Source organism: Pseudoliparis swirei, chromosome 4 (assembly GCF_029220125.1).
Source record: "Pseudoliparis swirei isolate HS2019 ecotype Mariana Trench chromosome 4, NWPU_hadal_v1, whole genome shotgun sequence".
NCBI classification, from domain to species: Eukaryota; Metazoa; Chordata; class Actinopteri; order Perciformes; family Liparidae; genus Pseudoliparis; species Pseudoliparis swirei.
In genome coordinates this window covers 11,497,044-11,517,247 of record NC_079391.1, presented here as the reverse complement: position 1 = coordinate 11,517,247, position 20,204 = coordinate 11,497,044, and the positions used below count along the sequence as shown (strand labels likewise).

At 42.2% G+C, this 20,204-nt stretch overlaps 1 protein-coding gene across 3 annotated transcripts; it reads right to left on the bottom strand.

Annotated features, from left to right (window-relative positions):
• Positions 1 to 1,559: 1,559 nt before the first annotated feature.
• Positions 1,560 to 15,737, bottom strand: crispld2 (cysteine-rich secretory protein LCCL domain containing 2). 3 transcript variants are annotated; one of them, XM_056413531.1, is made up of 16 exons: positions 14,700 to 15,737; positions 13,676 to 13,733; positions 12,323 to 12,668; positions 11,119 to 11,237; positions 9,920 to 10,052; positions 8,302 to 8,417; positions 7,820 to 7,920; positions 7,550 to 7,732; positions 7,406 to 7,466; positions 7,228 to 7,294; positions 7,011 to 7,141; positions 6,805 to 6,848; positions 6,619 to 6,691; positions 6,306 to 6,381; positions 5,298 to 5,428; positions 1,560 to 3,090 (listed from the first exon to the last, which is right to left on the bottom strand). In XM_056413531.1, the coding sequence occupies exons 3-16, from the start codon at positions 12,590 to 12,592 to the stop codon at positions 3,039 to 3,041; spliced, it is 1,557 nt and encodes a 518-aa protein (XP_056269506.1). In that variant the 5' UTR covers positions 12,593 to 12,668; positions 13,676 to 13,733; positions 14,700 to 15,737; the 3' UTR covers positions 1,560 to 3,038. The 3 variants fall into 3 exon arrangements, with proteins under 3 accessions (XP_056269506.1, XP_056269507.1, XP_056269505.1); XM_056413532.1 differs by lacking the exon at positions 13,676 to 13,733 and having other exon boundaries at positions 14,700 to 14,826; positions 15,624 to 15,737; XM_056413530.1 differs by lacking the exon at positions 13,676 to 13,733.
• Positions 15,738 to 20,204: the final 4,467 nt, after the last annotated feature.

The following is a 20,204-nucleotide window of genomic DNA, read 5'->3' as shown; positions in this document are numbered from 1 at the left end:
TCTCTCAAATGTCTTGGATCAGACATTTATTTTCATGCCCTCTAAGTGTTGTAGATAGTATTAGATAGAATTATGTGGTAATCTATTCATATTCAGTTAATTTCTTCTGACAGTATGCAATAAAAATGGACTTATCACCAGTGCAGCGAAAAGAGTTTAACTTTAACGACAATAACTACAACAAAAATACAACTTTCGCGCTTCACGTTGAGTCCTGTGAGATACAGCTGTTGTACAACCAACACAATATGTTGTGCAAAGCACATTTAAGGACAGGAAGGTTGGAATGAGTTTGTTCTCTGAGGAGTCTGGGGATTTATAGAGTGAGTACAACTCTTGATCTCTGTGTACAATGGGAGTTCACACAAGCCAGTTGCAGTTGTTCATCAGTAAAGTGGCCAGGGCCTTCTCCAACCAGGCTTAACTGAATCAGAACATCTGCCTCAAATAAAAGACCTGGAGGTATGAAGAATTATTTGGGTTTATAAAGTTTTTCTGGTCTTCTCTTTCTTTCCTCTTCCAATGTCTCTGGCACTTTCTCTGGGTTTGAGTGCATGAGGAATGTATTGATCTAGAATATAGAATATACACTTTTATTAATCCCCAAGGGGAAATTAGTTCTCTGCATTTAACCCATCCTTAGTTATTAAGGAGCAGTGGGCTGCAGTGAAGCGCCTGGGAAGCAACTGGGGGTTCAGTGCCTTGCTCAAGGACACTTTGACTTGCAACTAATGGGGAGAGCGGGGATCGAACCCACAACCCTGCGGTTGCAGGACAGCCCTCTTACCCCACTGAGCTAAAGCCGCCCCCTAATCATCTCACTGAGCTGTTCACAAACATCTGTAAAGTTAAACAACAGCCCAGAGTGTGAAGTGGGAAATGAGTTTTTTTCTTTCTTCTGAAATAATTCCACCATAAATTTAAGGCATATCAGATTACTTATGTGGTCCTTGTGTGAAATTGATTGCTTCAATTTATTGTTCCGCTTCACTGGGCATGAGGCAGAGCCCGGTTATGGACATGGTTAGAGACGTTCTTCCAAAGATAACGGACACATCTTGGGTGGCCTGGGGTCCAAATGCCTTTCATAAAGCATGACGTACAGATTAAGATGGAGATTTATTAAAGTTGAGAGATCATATAAAAGTTTTATATTTTTTCTCGTAATATGTCACTGACGAGCACAAGGATAGTCATCCAGGTGGGAGTTGTTTTAGCTATATGTTTCTGGCTGCGGACGACAATTACAAATGTGACTTTTGATGATCCATGAGATTATATCCTGTATCCTGGTGACTGGATTTGTTTGTTTACGGCGTGCTGAACATACCAAGGCCTACGATCAGTCGGCAGAACATAACTGAAGGATAATGGATCCATCAAACACTTTTTGTAGCCCAAAGGATGTGAAAATCATGAAATAACGGTGTACCCACTGGACACATCTTTGACTGAAACAGACACAGCTGTTGTAGCGTTTGTATGTCATACTTTATTTTCAAGTTGTGCAAAAAATATAGAACCAATCCTACACCTGTATGAAAACAAGAAAAGTACAATCAATTTTAAACATTTTTATTATATCTTATTTATTAAGGATTATTGAAAAACAGAAACAAACATGGTATTTACATTTCCCAAAACTTTACAAAACCATTAACATTTCCCATAAAAATTCCCAATATAGAAAATAATTAAATGCAGAGCTTAGCAATAGGACTGAGGTAGAATAAAGGAATAAAGATTCTTTGTTTTGCTTGGCCAGGTATTTGTGATATATTTACAGCTTTTTCTTGTATTTTGAAAAAATTCTGTTTGCATATTTTGCATCCTAAAGGAAACAAACAGTGACAACAATTATTGGTACAAAAGTCCTGAAGTACAAATTGGCGGACTGTACATCAGTTTAATTTCAGGTGTGTATCACGCCTACACTGCAGAGTGTAAACGGTTCCAAAGTTAAAAAACTTCAGTTTGATGATGAAAATATTTGAACACAAGATATGGGCTCGTCTTGATACATGCAACTCTTTCTGACCTGAAACATGTGACACATTCATCTGTCTTAGGCAGGGGACAAATTTAGCATTTTCATAAATCTTACAGAAACAGCAGAGATAAGGAAATGAGAAAAGCACCGAGCAATAATAAATATGAAATGACAGATGACTGCATATTATCTTTAACATGTTTACTGTCTGCGATTGTTATTTAATACATGTACAATATTGCCACGATTCTGAGGCGCCATCTGCAGCTACCATATACTATATATTGTACCTAGTTATGTGACTCCTTCAATAAATCACCTGCACCTGTGTGGCCCTGGGCGTGACACCAGCCTTCCGAAGGAAACATGATCTATGCACAGCCGGCTACTGCCTGGAAACACTTCCGATGACCTCACTATTTCCTCCCCTTTTTAATCTGCTTGACGAGTTCTGGTTTACCCAGCAAATAAAACATCAACACTTTCTTTATAAATACAATCTAGGCATAGATTTGGTTTCACAGGCCAAATCCTCAAGAGCAGAAAGCAAAGAGTACCCAGGTGAGCAGAAAAAGGCATTCAAATTAAATATGAAATCAGAATGTAAATATATGTTACTCCATTTTTAAAACAAACAAAATATCACATATTCTGTACACAACGATTAAATACAGTGTGATCAGTATACATTCCTGTGTTAGAAAACCAATCTGAATTTATAATAGGAACATTAATGTAAACAAAATACTTTCAGTAAAACACATCTAAATCAAAACGTACAGCACCAGCTGTTCAAAGCATCATAATATGTAAATAATTCTGTATTTACAGATTAATTACGTATGTGGAAATATCTATATCTGGTTCCATCAAAATATTGGACAATAACTTTTACTTGGTGGCTATTGTTTATGAATCTGCTGGATCGTTCGGCTTCCACTGAAGGCACAGAGACGAAAGAACAGCCATGGTTTCCAACCTGTGGGCACTTCCTGCTCTTCAGAGCAGCTGAGGTGACTTTGTTGGTGTGAGAGTCGGATCAGAAGTCTCACTCCCTCACAGCCAGGACCCGGAAAGAGCCTCCCTCTGTGTTGCTCCTGCTGCAAACAGACAATACAGAACACACGTTACATTTGGCAACCACCGATACACATCCGCACCACGGCGCCCTGCAGCCAGCCGGGACCTAACCAACGAAGGGAATTGTGAGAAATGGATTGGAGAGGAATGATCAACAGGCAGCGTTATCCGGAATACAATCCCTAGGTTTACACTGGATGCATTTGACCCTTTAAGGGTGCTTTGACAATTAGAGTTCATATTTGTCTTCTTTGTGCCGGTTTAGCAGCTGCAAAAGATGCCCAATCCTTTTGTGAACTCGACTCTCAAACTTTTGAAATCCCCTCTTAAAACTACAGATGACATTATATGACTGGTTTCACAGGCAGAGTAGTAGTCCCTCTGATGAGTGAATAGAAGTGTAGAAAAGGCCCTGGGAGTCAAAGAAATGCATTTGCTTTTGTGAAACTTGGAAGTCCGCTTTTTCGTATTGTCCTAGTACACTTGTGGAGAGGCCTTGAAGCTCTGCCATGATCAATAATCATGATGGGCCTGTGCGATTGGGATCAGATCACAGATAATTGTCGGTAGAGGAAATCCCTGACTAAGTGGCTGACTGCATTTCCATCCTCGAGTAACCAGATAGTCTGTGATTACTTCCCCACTAACAGTCCAGTCCAAACTGGCCACCCTGCCGTTTATTGACCTCCTCTCCCAGTGCCCTGAGTGGGGCCTTTGCAGTTATGCATTGGATTTCATAGTAGTCAGTCTTGAATTATTTTGGCTACTCAGCACTTTGCACACTCAATTGAAATGCCTGAGTAAAGTAAGCAAAGATCCCATGTGTGGCCCCTCCACACACCAGACCACACCATTACTCTTACAAGCCCACATGGCCACGCGGCTTCCTCGCCTCGGCAGAGTCCGCTGCAGCGGCCACAGCCGTGAGAGCGGTGTGAGAAACACGGCGTGCATGCAGGGAACTCACGACACGCAGGGTCACAGGAGACATGAATCAAGGTACAGCAAATAAAAGCACCGTTCAATAAAAGTATATTATTGATACTTTTGTCAAATTGACGTATCTAATTTTACAATGAGCTCCATGTTTTCATTTAAATAGTATTTCAAGGTTTTCTTGACCCCACTCCCATGGGTCAAATACTAAAGCCTGAGCTGAGCTCAGATAAATATTATCTACACATATCTACCTTTTATATAACCAACATACCATTAGATATTCCTTTAAAAAACACACACCTTAAGCAATTAACCCACATGCATGCTTATTGTCAGAATAGTTAAACCTGGAGATCTGTTCCGGACCTTTCTGATTTGCCACATCTTAAATGTGTTTATTATTACCTTCGCATTGAAAATGCGGAAGGTTATGTTTTGATCGCCGTGTATTTATTTATTTGTATGCGTGTTATTCGCAGAACTCAAAAAGTATTGAACCGAATCGCATGGAATTTGGTGGGATGATTGGTTATTATCCGGGGACCATTTGATTAGATTTTGGGATCAATCGGGTCAAAGGCCAACACGCCAACATGCCAACACACCATCCAAACAGGAGCTCTCAATCTGCCTAATTGGACATCTTCCTATGAGTGTGTGGTCGTGTGCAGACTTCACTCTCCTGTTAGCTTTGATGCACCTGTGAGGGCGGGACCCTCTTTCAAATGTTATCATGCCATTGAGTGCAGTTGGTTTGCTGACTCGGCGTAAATCCAAATATAATTCAGTTTGAGAGACCTTGCTTGCGGTTCGGGAAAATATAATGCCATTATTCGGGAATCCTAACCACCAAACCAAACATACTACTGACTCCTATGAGACTGTAGCAGATGTTACAGTCCTCAACCTGCAACAGTGCCAGATGTATTAGACGCGTGGACATGTGTTACTGGCGATAATAAATGCACACAGTGCCCAAGGCGATGAAAGCTTTCATCACAACCAAGGAAGCGTTGCAGTTTCGCAGCTGTCAAATGGTTGTTTGTTGATAAAAGCTGCCACACGCCGTGTCTAAACATTAATGGTTATTCTCATTTTTAGATTTACAAAAAGCATCTCTTGAAAAGCCAAATCAAAAAAATATAGATTTCTGGAACACAGATAATCTCTAATGTCCCTATTGGACATGGTGCTGTAGCCATTTATCTTTGTGCCGTTTGTTATTCTGCAACAAACCTCATCTGGGATAAAAGATAATTACACTAAAAATAGTTCAAATGAGGAGTACCTCTCAGACTGGATGCCATTTTTCAGGACGCCAGCATAGTTCTTTCTCTTGTCCAGCGGCAGAACATCCACAAAACCGCCATCTGCTTTGATTGCACCTGCATGGATGGCTGCTTTACAAATACTGGAGCCCTGTGGGGAGAACATGTGGCACAGAGGAGAAATACTTTTAAAGCCTTTTTCCCGACATGAATGTCTTTTCAATTCCTTCATTATCAAATACAGCACAAAATATATTGCAGTAACTCTCAGACACAAACATTTGTTTCCCAGTCTGAGCCAGCACAAGCGACTGAGCTCTTATCAACAGTCTGGAGCAGAATGATTCATTTCTAGTCTAAACACAAATCACACTGTCCATACACCCCAACACCACTTCTCACCAGATGGTTTATGTCTCATTGCTAACCAGCATCCAGCTTCTACATCTGTGTGAGATTGCAACCCTTCCTGGGCTCATTAGCGTGAGCAGCACTGCTGCCGTATTCTGTGACCTTTGTAAGACGTTCAAACCTCCGGGGACCTGTGATCTGTGTCCAGCCGGAAGTCATCTAAGGTCGGTGTCCAAGATAATACACCATTTAAAACTATATCGACCTCATGTGGGAACTCCAAAATAATCCACAAGAGTGACGTCAATTTCTAAAAACTTTACATCTGATGAATTTCGCCTGGAGGGAACATTACAATGACTCATCTACTCTGAACATGACTGTGTCCTATGTCTGAAACAAAAGCACTTCGCCCGACGACACACTTGCATACGCCTGTGAGTGGTCCGGCCCCATGCTGGGGGATATCACCCTGTCATCCCCTGGCTTACCTCACCATGACTCCCATTCTCTACTCAGCCACATTCATACTGTGATTCAATGTCTGCAAATGATGCAGATCCAGGTTTATATTCAATTCTGTCTGAACTAGGAATACCGTGATAAATAAAATTGCATTCAAGATTCATGATCAAGGTCTTTCATAACATGCAGATCCAGAACAGTGTTTAACTTACCTCTGTATAGACGCTGTTTCCAATTACAGGCGACCAATAGGAAGGCTGAGTCTTGCAGTTGCCCGGACAGAAGATCCTGAGAAGCAAATTGGATATAAGTATACATTTTTAGCAACAGATAAGGGTCACAATACTTTCTATTTAGCATTTATAAACTCTACAAAGTTTTTAATTGTTTATGACACAGTATAATAAAGATGTAAGGAGATATAAGGATATCACAAATGGGTGCCCCCAGGAGGAGTAACTGTAAAGCAGAACCTTTGATTGGCTAATCATTTGCTTTAGAGAATGATACGAGGTGAGGAGGCACCTTGGACAGTGTGAGTAGGGCGGTTTGAAAGGGCAGATTTCAGTCACTGTGGAGTAGCAGTCAGCAGTCATTTCTGTCAAACAGAGAGAAGAAAAAACAATTAGTTCACCCAATATCTGTTGACTGACTGGGAATTTGGTAAGAACCATGACTCAAAGCTCTTCTTAAAAACTGTGCCTCACTTACCTTCCATCTTGGCCACCACAAAGGCATTCCCGGGTTTGTATTTACTGGAAAACACATCACAGTGGTTAGAAATTAGGAAAGCAAACGGTTTCCAGAAAATTATACTATTGCACAAGATGTGAATCGTATAGGCAGACGGATGTCAATCAGTAAATGTAATGCAAATGAAAGCTATTTGGGAAAATCAGGCCCAACATCTACAGTACCTGGAAGACTCAATGCCATTCTTAGTGGCTCTGACAAAGAATGGGAGCTTGTCCATCCTTGTGATGTCGACCACTCCTCCGTTGTTGTCAATGACACCAAAATGAATAGCAGCACGGCAAATACTTGATTGCTGAAACAATTTTTAAAAAGTTTTAACAAATAGCAATTTGCAGTTTAAATGATGCAGGATGTTTGTTTCATGTTGGACATACTCACCACATCGTAAAAGAGAGTTCCCCAAACTTTCCCTTTCTTATTCAGACAATTAGCAGGACACTTATATCTGCAAAGTCAGACAATGAGAAACAAGAGTGAGTTGAAATTGCGAAGGAAGTATATAATATATCAGAATAAACAAGATATATATTGTTCACATCCGAAAAAATAAACTGACCTGTTGCAGGCAGCACCTCTACATTTATCTCGGAGCCTCGTCTCACACTTGATGTTTTGAGCTGCAACAACAGCATCATAAATGAGTAAAGAAATGTACAACGCGTGAATCTTTATGGTTATTTTCAATAGTTCCTGCACATACCAAGAAAGGTGTTGCCAGGAGTCTTTGAAGATGGCGTCCTTGGTGTGGTGGGCCGAGGACCGGAGGGTCTGGATGCTGGTTTCTTGGGAGCAGACGGTCTAGGTTTGGGGGTGGTACGAGGTGGCAGTGGAACCTGAGGCTTCTCCACCTCATTCATGTCCTCCGTCTCAGAGCGCTGAGCGTCTTCAGATGGACAAACAGATCAGGGCTCAGGTTGGTAACATATAACATGTTCACATCTTTCAATGAAACCCATGTGGCTTGGCTCACCTTTGTAGCACTGGTTATTCCTACATCCTCCTCCATAGCTGGGAGGGCAATGGGAACAAGGGCGGCCATGCTGGTATGGAGCCTCGCCGATCCAGTTGCCCCTGCGGAAGGAAAGAGTGGACAGCTTGTCGGTGAAAATGAATCATCAGCCCAGCGTCACTGGGCTCGTGGCCTTGAAATCACGTGAGCGCTCTTTGTCCATCGTCAACACTGCTGATAGTCATTAATGCCACGTTGTCTCTCAGGCAATTACATCTGGAAAAAACCGTCTACTCTGCTCTTATTTTTCTTTCCACATGCTACATTATTATTTTGCCATTTGGATTTTAATGGCTCCAGTATGTCATACACATGTATTGGGCAATATGCACGACACATCTGTAGTCAGGGTTACACACTGGAGCATAAGTCAGCACTGGAAGGAAGACGACTGTAAACACAGGTGACCAAAGAGCAGAAGTGGTGATGAACAGCGAGCTCACTTTGGGGAATAGTTGCACACGAGGTAAACAGAGTTCTCCCATGTTTCTCCCCACACGTTCATCCTTGGACACACGTGCACAGCACAGCCCACTCGGTTAGTGGTTGCCCAGACCAGCTGTAAAGAGAAGAGTCGAAGTTAGGATGGACAACTGTAATCAACAGACACAGCAGAGTAAACTGAGCTTGTAGGCCATTGTTCCACCAGTCACCGTGGACTGGCCCAGTGGGATGAAAGCTGTGACACAATCATGATCCTCTTCATCACACTGATAGAAGTGGATACAAATGGCAGTTCTTAATATCTTAACCTTGAAGAAACAGAAGTCCGCCAAGGCTCAAAACCGTCCACGGTCAATTAAAACGGCAAATTAAATGGAAAGTGGCTGCAGGGCTGTGAAAGCTGAATCACGTGACGTTTGATGGTGAATACAACACAGCTTGTTCCATAACTCCTCCTGACTTTCCTCCCTAACTCTGAAACATATGCACTCTCCCTATTCAGGAATGTTCATCTTTTCCCTGGTACAGTTAGAAGCCACTGGAAGCAGTGAGTCAGCACGCAGACGGATTTGTGCCGAGCGCTGGTAGTTAAGCTCCATCCGTACTTTCTAAGCCCAGAGGGTCGAGCTCATCTCCACAGAGCTAGTTATGGAGTACGGTTGCCTGGACTGCAGATAAATCAGCACTTCCAGCATATGAAGCGTATAGAAAAGATGATGATGCTCAGATTTGGCATCGTCTCCCATCTGCAGCATCTTCAGAATAATCCAGGTCAAGCAGTGAGCAGTGTCTGGTGTGTCTGAAAATGACTACCAGATGGCAGTGGTTCGGTTTCAGAGGCGGGGGGGGGGGGGGAGTCTGGATGTTTCTGTAAACTTATCCCAGCAGCTACAAAGTAAAGTCTAAGTGAAGCGGTGACCTGCTCACTGCATCTTCTCTTCACTTCATCCATCACTGTTTACAAGTTACTATATCCATGCACATCATTCAATCCCTCAGTCGATCCAGAACTTGCCCAATAAATACCGGGGCACACCACATGTTGTATCCCAGCAATACCTGTCAAGTGACATATGCTCCATATTGCAGATAAAAGAAGGCACATGACCTAATACTAAACAGATTGTATCATAAATATAGGAGACATTACCATGTCTGCTTCAAAAGGTAGTAGAGCACAGAACACAACTCACTGCAGTAGAGTATCGCCATTTAAAGTCTGCATTTGAACACATCTTAATAATGTTATTTACCTTCGCCCGACCATCATTTTCACTGAATAGAGCTTTAACGCATCATAATGTAACTCAGTGCAACCTCTGGAAGCACTAGCTGTTAGCTTTGTTATTCAACCAAGGTGGACCTTGCTGCCCACCGACTGCTAACAGCTAATATTGCCATCTCTCTTGCCAATTTCGACGCTGAGTTTTTTGTCCACAATGTACCATTATCAGGGACATTTTTCTATCGCGAAGGAACACTGTTAGAGTCGGACCATGATTTTATGAAGTTCTCATGACATCCCTACTGCAAGTGCATAGTTATAGGAGTACTCCACCGATTTACCAAAGATTTGGATCGAGTCCCCGCTCGTTTTTCTTTCCCTATTCCTCTCACCTGGGTGTAATGGGTGCACATCGGCCCTGAGCAGCGGTCTGGGCACCAAGGATTGCACTCCTGGGGGTAGGGATAGGTGTAGTCTTTCACTTCATCGTACCAGGCCTGGACATGGAAGGCAGGAGAGCGGTATCTGTAGGACCCACGTGTACACACACACACACACACATACACATACACACAGTAGGCTCAGTCACAAGCCGTCCAGGTACCAGGGGCAAAAGGGAAATATCTGAGGGAGCTGCCAGGTGCTTTGGCTAGACTTTAGAACCACTGCATGAACCTCGCTGCACTTCCTCCTCCTCCTTCTCCTCCTCCTCCTCCTCCCTTCAGGCCTGAAATGATGAGTCTGAATCTGACCTGGCACACAGAACAACAGTCTTTTCCACCCCCTTAAATCAAATCAGCGATAAAAAAATAATCAGAGAAAAGTGTAAACATGACTCCACAGTCCAACAAATCAGCTCACGCTCTTGTTATAAACATCTCTTTTTACGGTATTGAAAAGTGTTGAGCTTCTAAATGAGAGAGTGGAGGGGGAGTGGGCAGGATTTGCTGGCACAGGAAGAAAAGAAGGGAATAGCGAGGGAGGAGGAGGGCTGTGAGAATGGAAACAGATTCCTGCAGGGCACCTGCTGCGATAGACATACACTGTCAGGCACAGAGGTCTCCTGCCTGGTATCTACTCGGACACACACACACTCACACAGACATCAAGGATCAGTATAGAAAATCTGAATGAGAATTACATAGAAAATCTGTATGACCTGTTCATTATGTGACAGAACAACTCTAAACTAACTAAATAGAAGACTAAAAAGTACAGAAAGTCCACAACGGTTCACAGTCAGGCCATCGACTATTGAAAATCCTAATAGGCCGATGCTGAGCAGGTATTATGTTTTCTGTGTTCCCCATCCCAATATCACCTTCTGCAAAAGGGAGGACCTGGACAATAATCTGATAATCAACAACTGATCTTATAATGAATTTGAAACATTTCTTCCTGCAGTAACGTAAACTAAAAAGGACAAACAGCATGAGACGTGGGTCTTATAAATGTGTTGCAACTACAAAGCTTGTAGCTAGAATTTGCAAACCGTATGTGGTGTCTTATGAGAAAGTGGTACAGATACATTTGTATTCTTGAAAAACACATAGTAAAGCTGACTGACTATACGTGTGTCATTGCATCTCACCTTCCCCAGTGAACCGCCAGGTTTTGTCCGATAGACATGAGCAGGTCGTGTGGCCCATGGTCCCACTGACACTGCTCTGCCCAATGAGTGGCCGACCGCTCCAACTCATCGTCCCAAACCTGGACACGTAAAGTAAAGCACAGTTTCAAATGAGAATACGTTGCGACATTCACCTGCTGCAGCTGCTACGATATAAAGCAGTTAGATGCCTAACCACAACTTATTAAAGACCTCTACTTCTGCACTTCCTTCCTTCCCAGTGGGCTGAAACCGAGCTGCAGACGAGTACAACATTAACCTTTGACGGTGGAATTTGAGAGGGGCAGCTGGCGCCTGGCCCTGGTCCACGACAAATCTCCAGCAATCACAGCTGAATTATCCACATTTCCACATTGGGTTTCTTTACGGCGGTGGAGAGAGCGGGGTGGAAAGCGGAGAAGACACCTGACTCTCAGTGGATGGGGGCGCTGTGAAGGGAGGGGGGACTGCATACAGCACGGCCTCTCAAAGCACACAACTTCAGTACATTTCCAGCCTTTTGGTGGTCGCTAAAACATGCACACGCAGACACCACTGTAACCCCAAACACCCATTCACGAACACAAACACACATTGCCTGTTCACTGGAATTTGAGAGAGCACTGGGGCAGAGTAAATCTTCAGACACTTTCCTTTCCTGCTATAACCGCACGCCGGAGACACACGGGCCGCCACTGCTTCTCTCAACGTTATGGACCGCGTGGCTTTCTATAACCTCCTGTGTGTCTCAACAATCATCCCATCTCGACTCTACTCATTGATGTGCCACGTTGTCCCTGGATTTTCCCTTTCTAGCCAACTTCTTGCTGTTTTCCTTTGACCCAGCCCCCACTCTCCTTTCTTCTCCAGTGCCGAGCTGCTTGCAGGTCGGACAGAGTCAGGCTTATTATCCTCCTTGTAAAAGAGCAGCACAGCAGGCTGGCAACTGCTCGCCATCATGACTGCATGTTTCCAGCAGGGAGAAAAGGTTTTTTATGTGACAGCAACACTGCTGTTCTAGGCAGAATTTCACCATAAACTCTAATCACAGCCTCATTTCAGAGGTTGCTGACACATTAAATTGAAGTTATTTTTATGGTAAAGCGAAAGATTACAGTTGATGAATGTGAATCATCTTTCAGAATAAAAGCAGTACAGGTAATCAGGGTGAGGGGACTTGTCTCACCATGTGCTCCATGTTTGAGGCAGTGGGGTAAACGGAGCCCCTCAGCTTGTTGTGTAGCTGGAGGATCTCCTCGCGGTCCGACCAGCGGATGGCACGTCGGGTCCTATTTCCAGCTGCGTTGCTGCCGCTGTTCTGGTCCGCTGCCTCCTCGTAGCGGCTCAGCAGCTGCCTGAGCTCATTGGAGTCGGGCAGGAAGAGGGAAGCTGAGTCACTGACCCACAACAGCAGGAGGGAGAGGACAGGGATCCAGGTCATGGCAGCGCAGGTCATTCTGACACTTCCGCTGTCTGGGTTGAACTTTCAGACGGCAGGAGACAGCAGATTGTGTTTAAGTCCCAGACACGACCTGCAGAGAGGAAATATGTAATGAGTCTTTCCCTACTGTGAGAGTCAATAAAGCACAGCACCGATTACTAAACTAATGTAGGAGTCTTTCTATAAACATGTTGTACATTTATTGGGGCTGGGATGAAATATTGATGTGGAAATGTAAAATCCTTCATTATTTCCCTTTTCATCTTGTTTACTGGCACACCGCCCGTCTCTTATGAGGATGAGGCAAAGTAAACTGAAAGTCCTGGCTCAACTCTGGACTTTTTATTCTTTATATGTTCTGCTTTCTGTCAGTTCAGCCTTGTGTCAGTTTGTGGTTATACATATAATACAAAAATAATATGATGCCATCTAATGCAACAGCCATGCAATAAGTATAAGTAAGTCTATGTGTCTGGTCATTTTGAGACTGTACGGGTTGTTATAAGTTACTCTCTATATTTAAGAGCTATCTCTTGCTCTGTCTTTTATACCTTGGTGCACCATAGCTGATTGTCTTGATTGTCCCAGAACTGACTACATTAGGATACTGTGAATATATTGTGACATCATATAGTTACATTACCAGTGACCCTCTAATGGCCGACACCAACATGTTGATGTATAGTGAACAACATTTAATTAATAGTTTAAATACATTTTCCCATGAACATAAACTGTACCACGTTTAGGCAACCAGTTAACTTCTGTATCCAAAAGACAATTAATTTGAGAATTCAGGACTTATTTGCATTGTTTAATAACTTTAAAGAGCCTTTCCGCCTAATAATAATAATAATATGGCTTTAAGTACCTGTTAACAAGAGCATTTTAATCTTCATTAGTAAATCTGACTCTGATTTTGGGCTTGATGCACCTTAATTATAGAGAGAGAAATACTAGCTCTTCCCATCTCCTGACTGACTGTTATAACCAAACAGTGGGGCGAGACACTGATGAGGGAGACCTGAGTTCAGGTTGACGAGCTTTCATCCTGCTGAACCGCAAAACACTTTATTCCTGAAACATCCAGGTCTGTACCTGGCCGTGCATATGACCTCCCTCTGGACAGCAACAAGCATGACGTCCAAGATTGGAGCTGAACCAAATATCCCAAAGTTTTATAAAGAGAGAAGAGCAGTCCAATTAGAGAAGAAACAAAAAATAAACCAAGCTCTAGCTCGCACTGGTTGCTCTCATCCTGGATTCCCTTCACCTCTTTCCATCTGGCTGAAAAGGCGGCTTGAGGTCTGGCACCTTCTCTGTGTCAACATGCTGTGCCAGCGGGCAGCTCAGGCGCCACACCCTTCTCCACTCCCGTGCCCTCCTCTTCACACTCAACCTCTACCCGCTCTGTCTGGGCCCTTCTCGTGGCTCTTGTGTTAGAGCAGAGTGACAGACACAGCAGACGACTTGGACACATGTACATATCCACATCTTGCCTGTGGGAACTGAGCGCTCTCTGCCATTGGCTGGCCTGTGTCTGATCTGAAGAGGGACTGACCTCCTCTCAGCCTTACCACGGGGTTAAATGTAAACACAACCCATGTCACAATATAATGGTCGGATTTATATATTTTCATAGACGTTTGCTCACTTTTCCATTCTCTGTGAAGACTGCTACACCAGTTATTATGTCTTTACAACAGCTGACCCGAGAACTCAAGTTGGATTTTTACTGTCTTGATAACTTAAAAATCTTGCATTTAATTTTCCATCAAGGGGACTACAGCTCTCCCATTGACGTTTGCTCAGTGTAGCACTTACAATGAATGGCAGTGTGTTGCCAACACTTTTACAGAGGCATGCTTTGTAACCCACAATTTCATATTGTTATACTGAAAAAAATTATAAAATTGAAAAATAAAATAGGCTTAGGGATACAGGTTTATCTCAATTCACAAATCCTTGATATCTGCACACGGTTTATCATATTATGTTTGCATTACAGATATAAGTCAAACAGAATAATCAGAGCCTATAGACAGTTAAACACCTGCTATAACTCAGCGTTGTTGAAATCTAAACCGGAACACATTGCAAGTACATGTCTCATAATGCTCACCTATCTGTCTCAGGTATCCGGTTGAATATTTCGGCGCAGTTTCCTCCGCGCGCTGGAGAGCTGTATTATTCCCTTGTGAGAGCGCCAGGCTGCTGCTGGCTGTGTGGCTGCGGAGCGGCTCACAGTCCTTATATAGAGAAGGAGACCCCTCAGGACCAGAGGAAAACATTACTGTCCCTCCTCACTCCCCCACTCGCCAGCCTCCCTGAAGTCGGCTATGTTCTTGGCAAAGGGAGTGCAGTGTGCGCACGCTGACGAGCAGCATAATGTCAAGAAGAACATATATATATATATATATTTATATAAAATATATATAAATATCTTCAATCAGCGAGCTCACAGACGAGTCCGCGGCAGTTAGATCATCACCTCTGAATCACGTTTGGGTGACAGTTATTTCCCAGATATGTATCGTCGCAACCAGCTACAGACAGGCTCCAAACATAAGCATACATAATTCAAACACAATAAGAACAACAGTGTTCTGAAAAAATGGACATTACTTTTTAATGGCCATGCTATTTTTTTAAAGGGATACATAAGTTTGAATATTATTATTTTTAACATTTCTTTAATAATGCTTAACGATTAGTTAACAGACTAACTATTTAGGGCTGTGAAAAGATTTGTAATTTCTAATTTAATTTGGCAAAAAGGCAGTGATAACGCACTTTTATTACGCCTGTAGCAGGGGAAACCTTCTGAAAAGTGAAAACTTGAATTATTTCTAATAGCCATAAGAGGGCAACTCAATAGAAGTAACGCTATATGAAAAAAATATCCTTCTTCTCATTTGATGTGTTACCTCATTGTAAACACAAATGTATTATTTTAAACGCTAGTTTCAATTCTTCTTTAAAACAGCATGATGGTCCCATCGGGAGTGGATAGACCTAAAGCAGCACATGGTTAGAGAGCCGCTACCTTGTGACCGACAGGCCGCCGCCGGGGCGTCGTCAGGTCCGGGAGTTCTTCTGCGTTTCCATCGGAGACCTTTGGCCTTTTCACTGCGTGTTTTCACTTCACGAAAGTTAATTGTAACCGTGTTGTCTAAAAATGTCTGTGTCTAAAATTGTCTATAATTAGCTCGACTCTGTGGGTTCAATGTAAAAAAACAAAAACAAGATGGCGACGTCCAGGTGACGACTTCCATATACATGCTCACACCCCACGTGTCAAATACCGACAATTAGTCAGTGCTCCTCTAACCTGTTGGTAGGACGTGTTGAAGAAGGTCCCCGCGCGCATGTCACACTTCCGTCTCCACCGGAAGTTGTGTCTACAAAACCCCTTTGTAAGGTTTGGTTTCGGAAAAGAGCATGGTCCCTTTCTAGTGACTCATAACCAGCCAATAACGACTCAGGTGACAACGTGAGAATAGTTATCTGGTAAGGGAACCTTGATGAGATCCAGAGTTGATTTCTGATGGCATAGTGTACTGACCAAACATTAGTAATTGATGAGTTGGGAATGATAAAGGGGTCTGCACTTAAAGTTAGCAAAGCATTAAAAGGTGCAATGTGTATTTTCACCACTTGGTGTCGCTGTCGAGCACCGCTCGTCAGCTAGACAGCCGGCCACTCACATGAGAACACAGGGAGAGGAATTCATCTTCTGTTCAGGTAGACGTTACGCCACTATATCGTATTCTTTTCACAGCAAATTGTTGTTGGATGCTTTAATAATGTTCTGAATATCGCACAGATAACCTTTAAGAGTTGTAATCATCAGCCAGCGGTGCTAATATTCTAAATTTCCCTCGGGATTAATAAAGTATCCATCTATCTATCTATCTACTAATAACTGTTTATGTTCCAACTTCCAGATCATCTGCAGCTCTTTGGTCAAGGGGCTAAAAAGTAATATGGAGTTTCCACAATCTGGAAACCCAGAAGTTGTTATGGATTGCTTATAATTAGTCTGGAATGAAGTAAAAATGTATTTATTGACTATTAATAAAGTCAACCTTCTTTTATACAGGGTGCCTTATTTGAAAGTGGTACAAACATTTGAATATTTTAAAATAACCAGCCAATAACGACTCAGGACAAAATAATGTTACTACTTGTGATACATGAGAACTATCCATCAAGCAGTAACAAGACCAGTCATGATGTAACTAGACGTTCCTGTTTTAAAGATGGCATTTCAACATTTATGTTTATCATATCCAGGTTTTCATAACCAAACAGCAATTCAGTTACAAAATAAAGCAATCAAGTCCTGATGGTTTTTTAAAAGTTGGCTGCAGCAACCAAACAAAAACACGTCCAGATGTAGTAAATGAGGGAAAGATATCATTTGACACCTTATAAATCCTGTAGACATGACACTGATTGTAAGTGTGCTAATCAAGTCAATTCAGCTTTTGTAGTTTATCTCACACATTGTACATGACGCAATCAAAACAAACTTGTACAACCTTCCTAGTTGAATTTAAGATTAATCTGTTTTAGGGAAGATGGCATAAAACAATTGAGGCCCTTCTGTGGATAACTAAAGACCACCTGCTCGAAAAACTGCACTGCAAATCGACTTCGGTCCTCAAAGTAATTTTATTCAGAAAAATAAAAAGACAGAAACAAAACTAAAAACACAAAAAGAAATGTTTTCATTTGTCAACACACAGAACTTTATTGAGAACTTAGAACGACCACGCGACATTTACGGGAATTATTATTGTGTAGCACGGCGTTATATACATTAAATATGTATAGATGTTCAAAAGCAGATGTGGAGGGGAGAAAGTACCTGGAAATCTCGGTTGTAGCTGATGAAGGAGAAGGCCAGAGACCATTCAGACAGTGCCGATGATGTGAGCCGTGTAACCCAACAAACAAACAAAAACAAATACAAAAATAACATCAATAACAAGCTGCCGAGAGCGGCGTTACCAACCAACGATGCATCATTGGTCTTATCTAGTTAGAGGATGAAGAGGCACACGAGGATCGCCTGCTTTGAACACAGGGACAATAACATACCATGAGCCTGTGTTATGACCCACATTGTATTCCATCATGAGCCAGATTTGTCTAAAAACATCTGATATTTCCAAGAGCACGTCCACTCAGACGGAATGCGGGTTTGGGCTCTGCCCTGTCAAAATACATGTTCAACAGGAAGTCTGGCCCATAATGCATCTGCTCTCTTTCTTAAAAGTCCTGCAGAGATGCTCGTGGCGGTGGCTACGGACAACTCTTCATTTCAGTAAAACCATCTTCTTTCTGGGATCGGAGGGATTGTGACAAACCAACCCAGAGATTCTATAAATGGGGACATTTTGAGAAAATTACATTAAGATAATTAATAGCATTTTCACCCAACAATCTGAGAACACTTTAAGGACAAGTGTGTTTTCTCTGTTGCCCTCAGGAATTACATAACATTTGAATTGGCTGCAGCTACCTTTAAAGATCGATTATCCAAACATGAATCCGTCAAGATGTGATCATTTTACTGCTCACACAAATGTGTTTTTTTGTGTGTCAACACTTAGTTTTGATAATATTCGGGATCTGACATTTTTACGTGGCTCATGAGAATCTGGTATTTCAGTGCCGGTTTACATGACAGGATCCAGGTTGCTGATCATCTGGTTGCAGGTGTGGTTTGATTATTGAATATCTCAGCCACTTATTTATGTGCTGAGTGAGTTACTTCAACAGGTTTTCTGGCTCTCAGATCTCCATCTGATCACCGATGGAAAACAATAGTGACGATGCAACTCATTACTGAAGTCAGCCTTTATTTCAGAGTATTGATCATCTTAACATCATTTACAATATGTTGAGTCTTTCTAATCCACTGAAATATTTGATTATTATTAAAGCACTTAATTAATTTGATCCTACTCATTAACGTTAAAATCTAGAGCACTATGCCATTCCACCACAATAAGGCAGGACCACAATAAACACCAGGCACAGATTTGTGCTCTGAAATTTTAAACTTATTCATTTCATTATTTACAATTTTTTTTTTAAACCTTTCAAACACACACATATGCCATTCAACACAATAACCAACCTGTATAACACCCTTTCTTTCTTACGTAGATCTCTTTTGACACTGTAAATCAGAAGCACAGGTTCATCTTTAACGGTCTGCATTCCCCGATCCGGAGCGGCTCCTTTTGACAAATGTTTGTAATTGTGTTACTCACACTTGACTGGAATCAAACAGCCAAGAGACGTGGCCTTTTCTTCTCAGAAGTGTTATTCTTTTCTCAGCTGCATCAACATACATTATTCATCCCAGGCCAAATGTAAACTCACAACTCTGCATTCGTCTCAGTTGAAAAAAACTGAAGGATTACACAACTCAAACATTGGTTCCTGTTTACCTCGATATTAAAGAACGTTGAGCAAGTGACTCTAGTTTTTCTTTTTAAAGCTAAAGTAGAACCACCAACAAACTTCTTAAAACACAAAACTTGTATATTTGGACAGGGGGCTCATGGAGGTCCTTGAAACTCTTGTTGCCACGTTTACTTTTCTTAGAAGCTGGAGTGCTGGTGGATCTCTGAAGAAGACACACAAATAAGATGCAGAGGGAAAACCATATGTTGAACAAGGCTGATAGTAGAAACAAACCAGCGGGAGGATCGTAGTGGAACGGGAAATGCACAAAGATCAGTCGTACGAGGATGAAGGTGCTGGGAGGTCAGACTGGTTGAATGAGGCGAGAGTGCTGGATAAAGAAATGTGTACTGCGTCTTTAGTGGTTGGGAACATGTTGAATGGAGGACTGGCCCCAACGGAGTAAATGCCAGGCATTCCAGCTTTAAGGTCAGAAAGTTCACCAAGAAGCTCCAGAGCCAGCATGACAAAAGGAACTGCTATTTACAGTACGAGCTGGGAAGTTAGAGGAATGAGTTAGCCTTTAAATCCCCTTAACACAGCAGCTCCTGATCTTTTTTCACTTTCAATCCCTGAAAATAAAGCAATATTTTCATGGGACTCCTTAGTTTGACCAGTTCCACAAAGGAGAGCCTTTTCCTTCTAATATCTTTTAAATAGCCTTCTCCTTCCAATATCTTTTAAATACATGCACAAGCCTTAAAAAGTTAACTCACATTTCAAGTTTTCCTCAGTGATAAAACCCCCCCCAATATATTCATCTTGTATCTCCCTTCATGGATCAAGAAAGGTTGCCACTAAAACCTCAAAATAAGTAAGAATATCTCCCAAAAAAACACATCAGGCTCCATGCTCATTTTACAGAAAGGTAATATCTGTGTTGCTCCTTGTTCTCTGCCTTGTGGATGCTGTAACATGTCATCACTCAACAATGTACCGGCTTGTGTTGAAATGTGCTATGGAACTACTCAAGTCTTACAAAGGCCTGTGGGTAGAAGGCCAACACACACACACACACTTTGGTTGAAGGAGACACTTGTGTGTGTGTGTGTGTGTAGGTGGTCCATCTGTGGGCGTCCAAACATGTACTTTGCCCTTCAGACTGTGGGCCTGTTAAAAAAATAAAATAAAACATCTCTTGTAG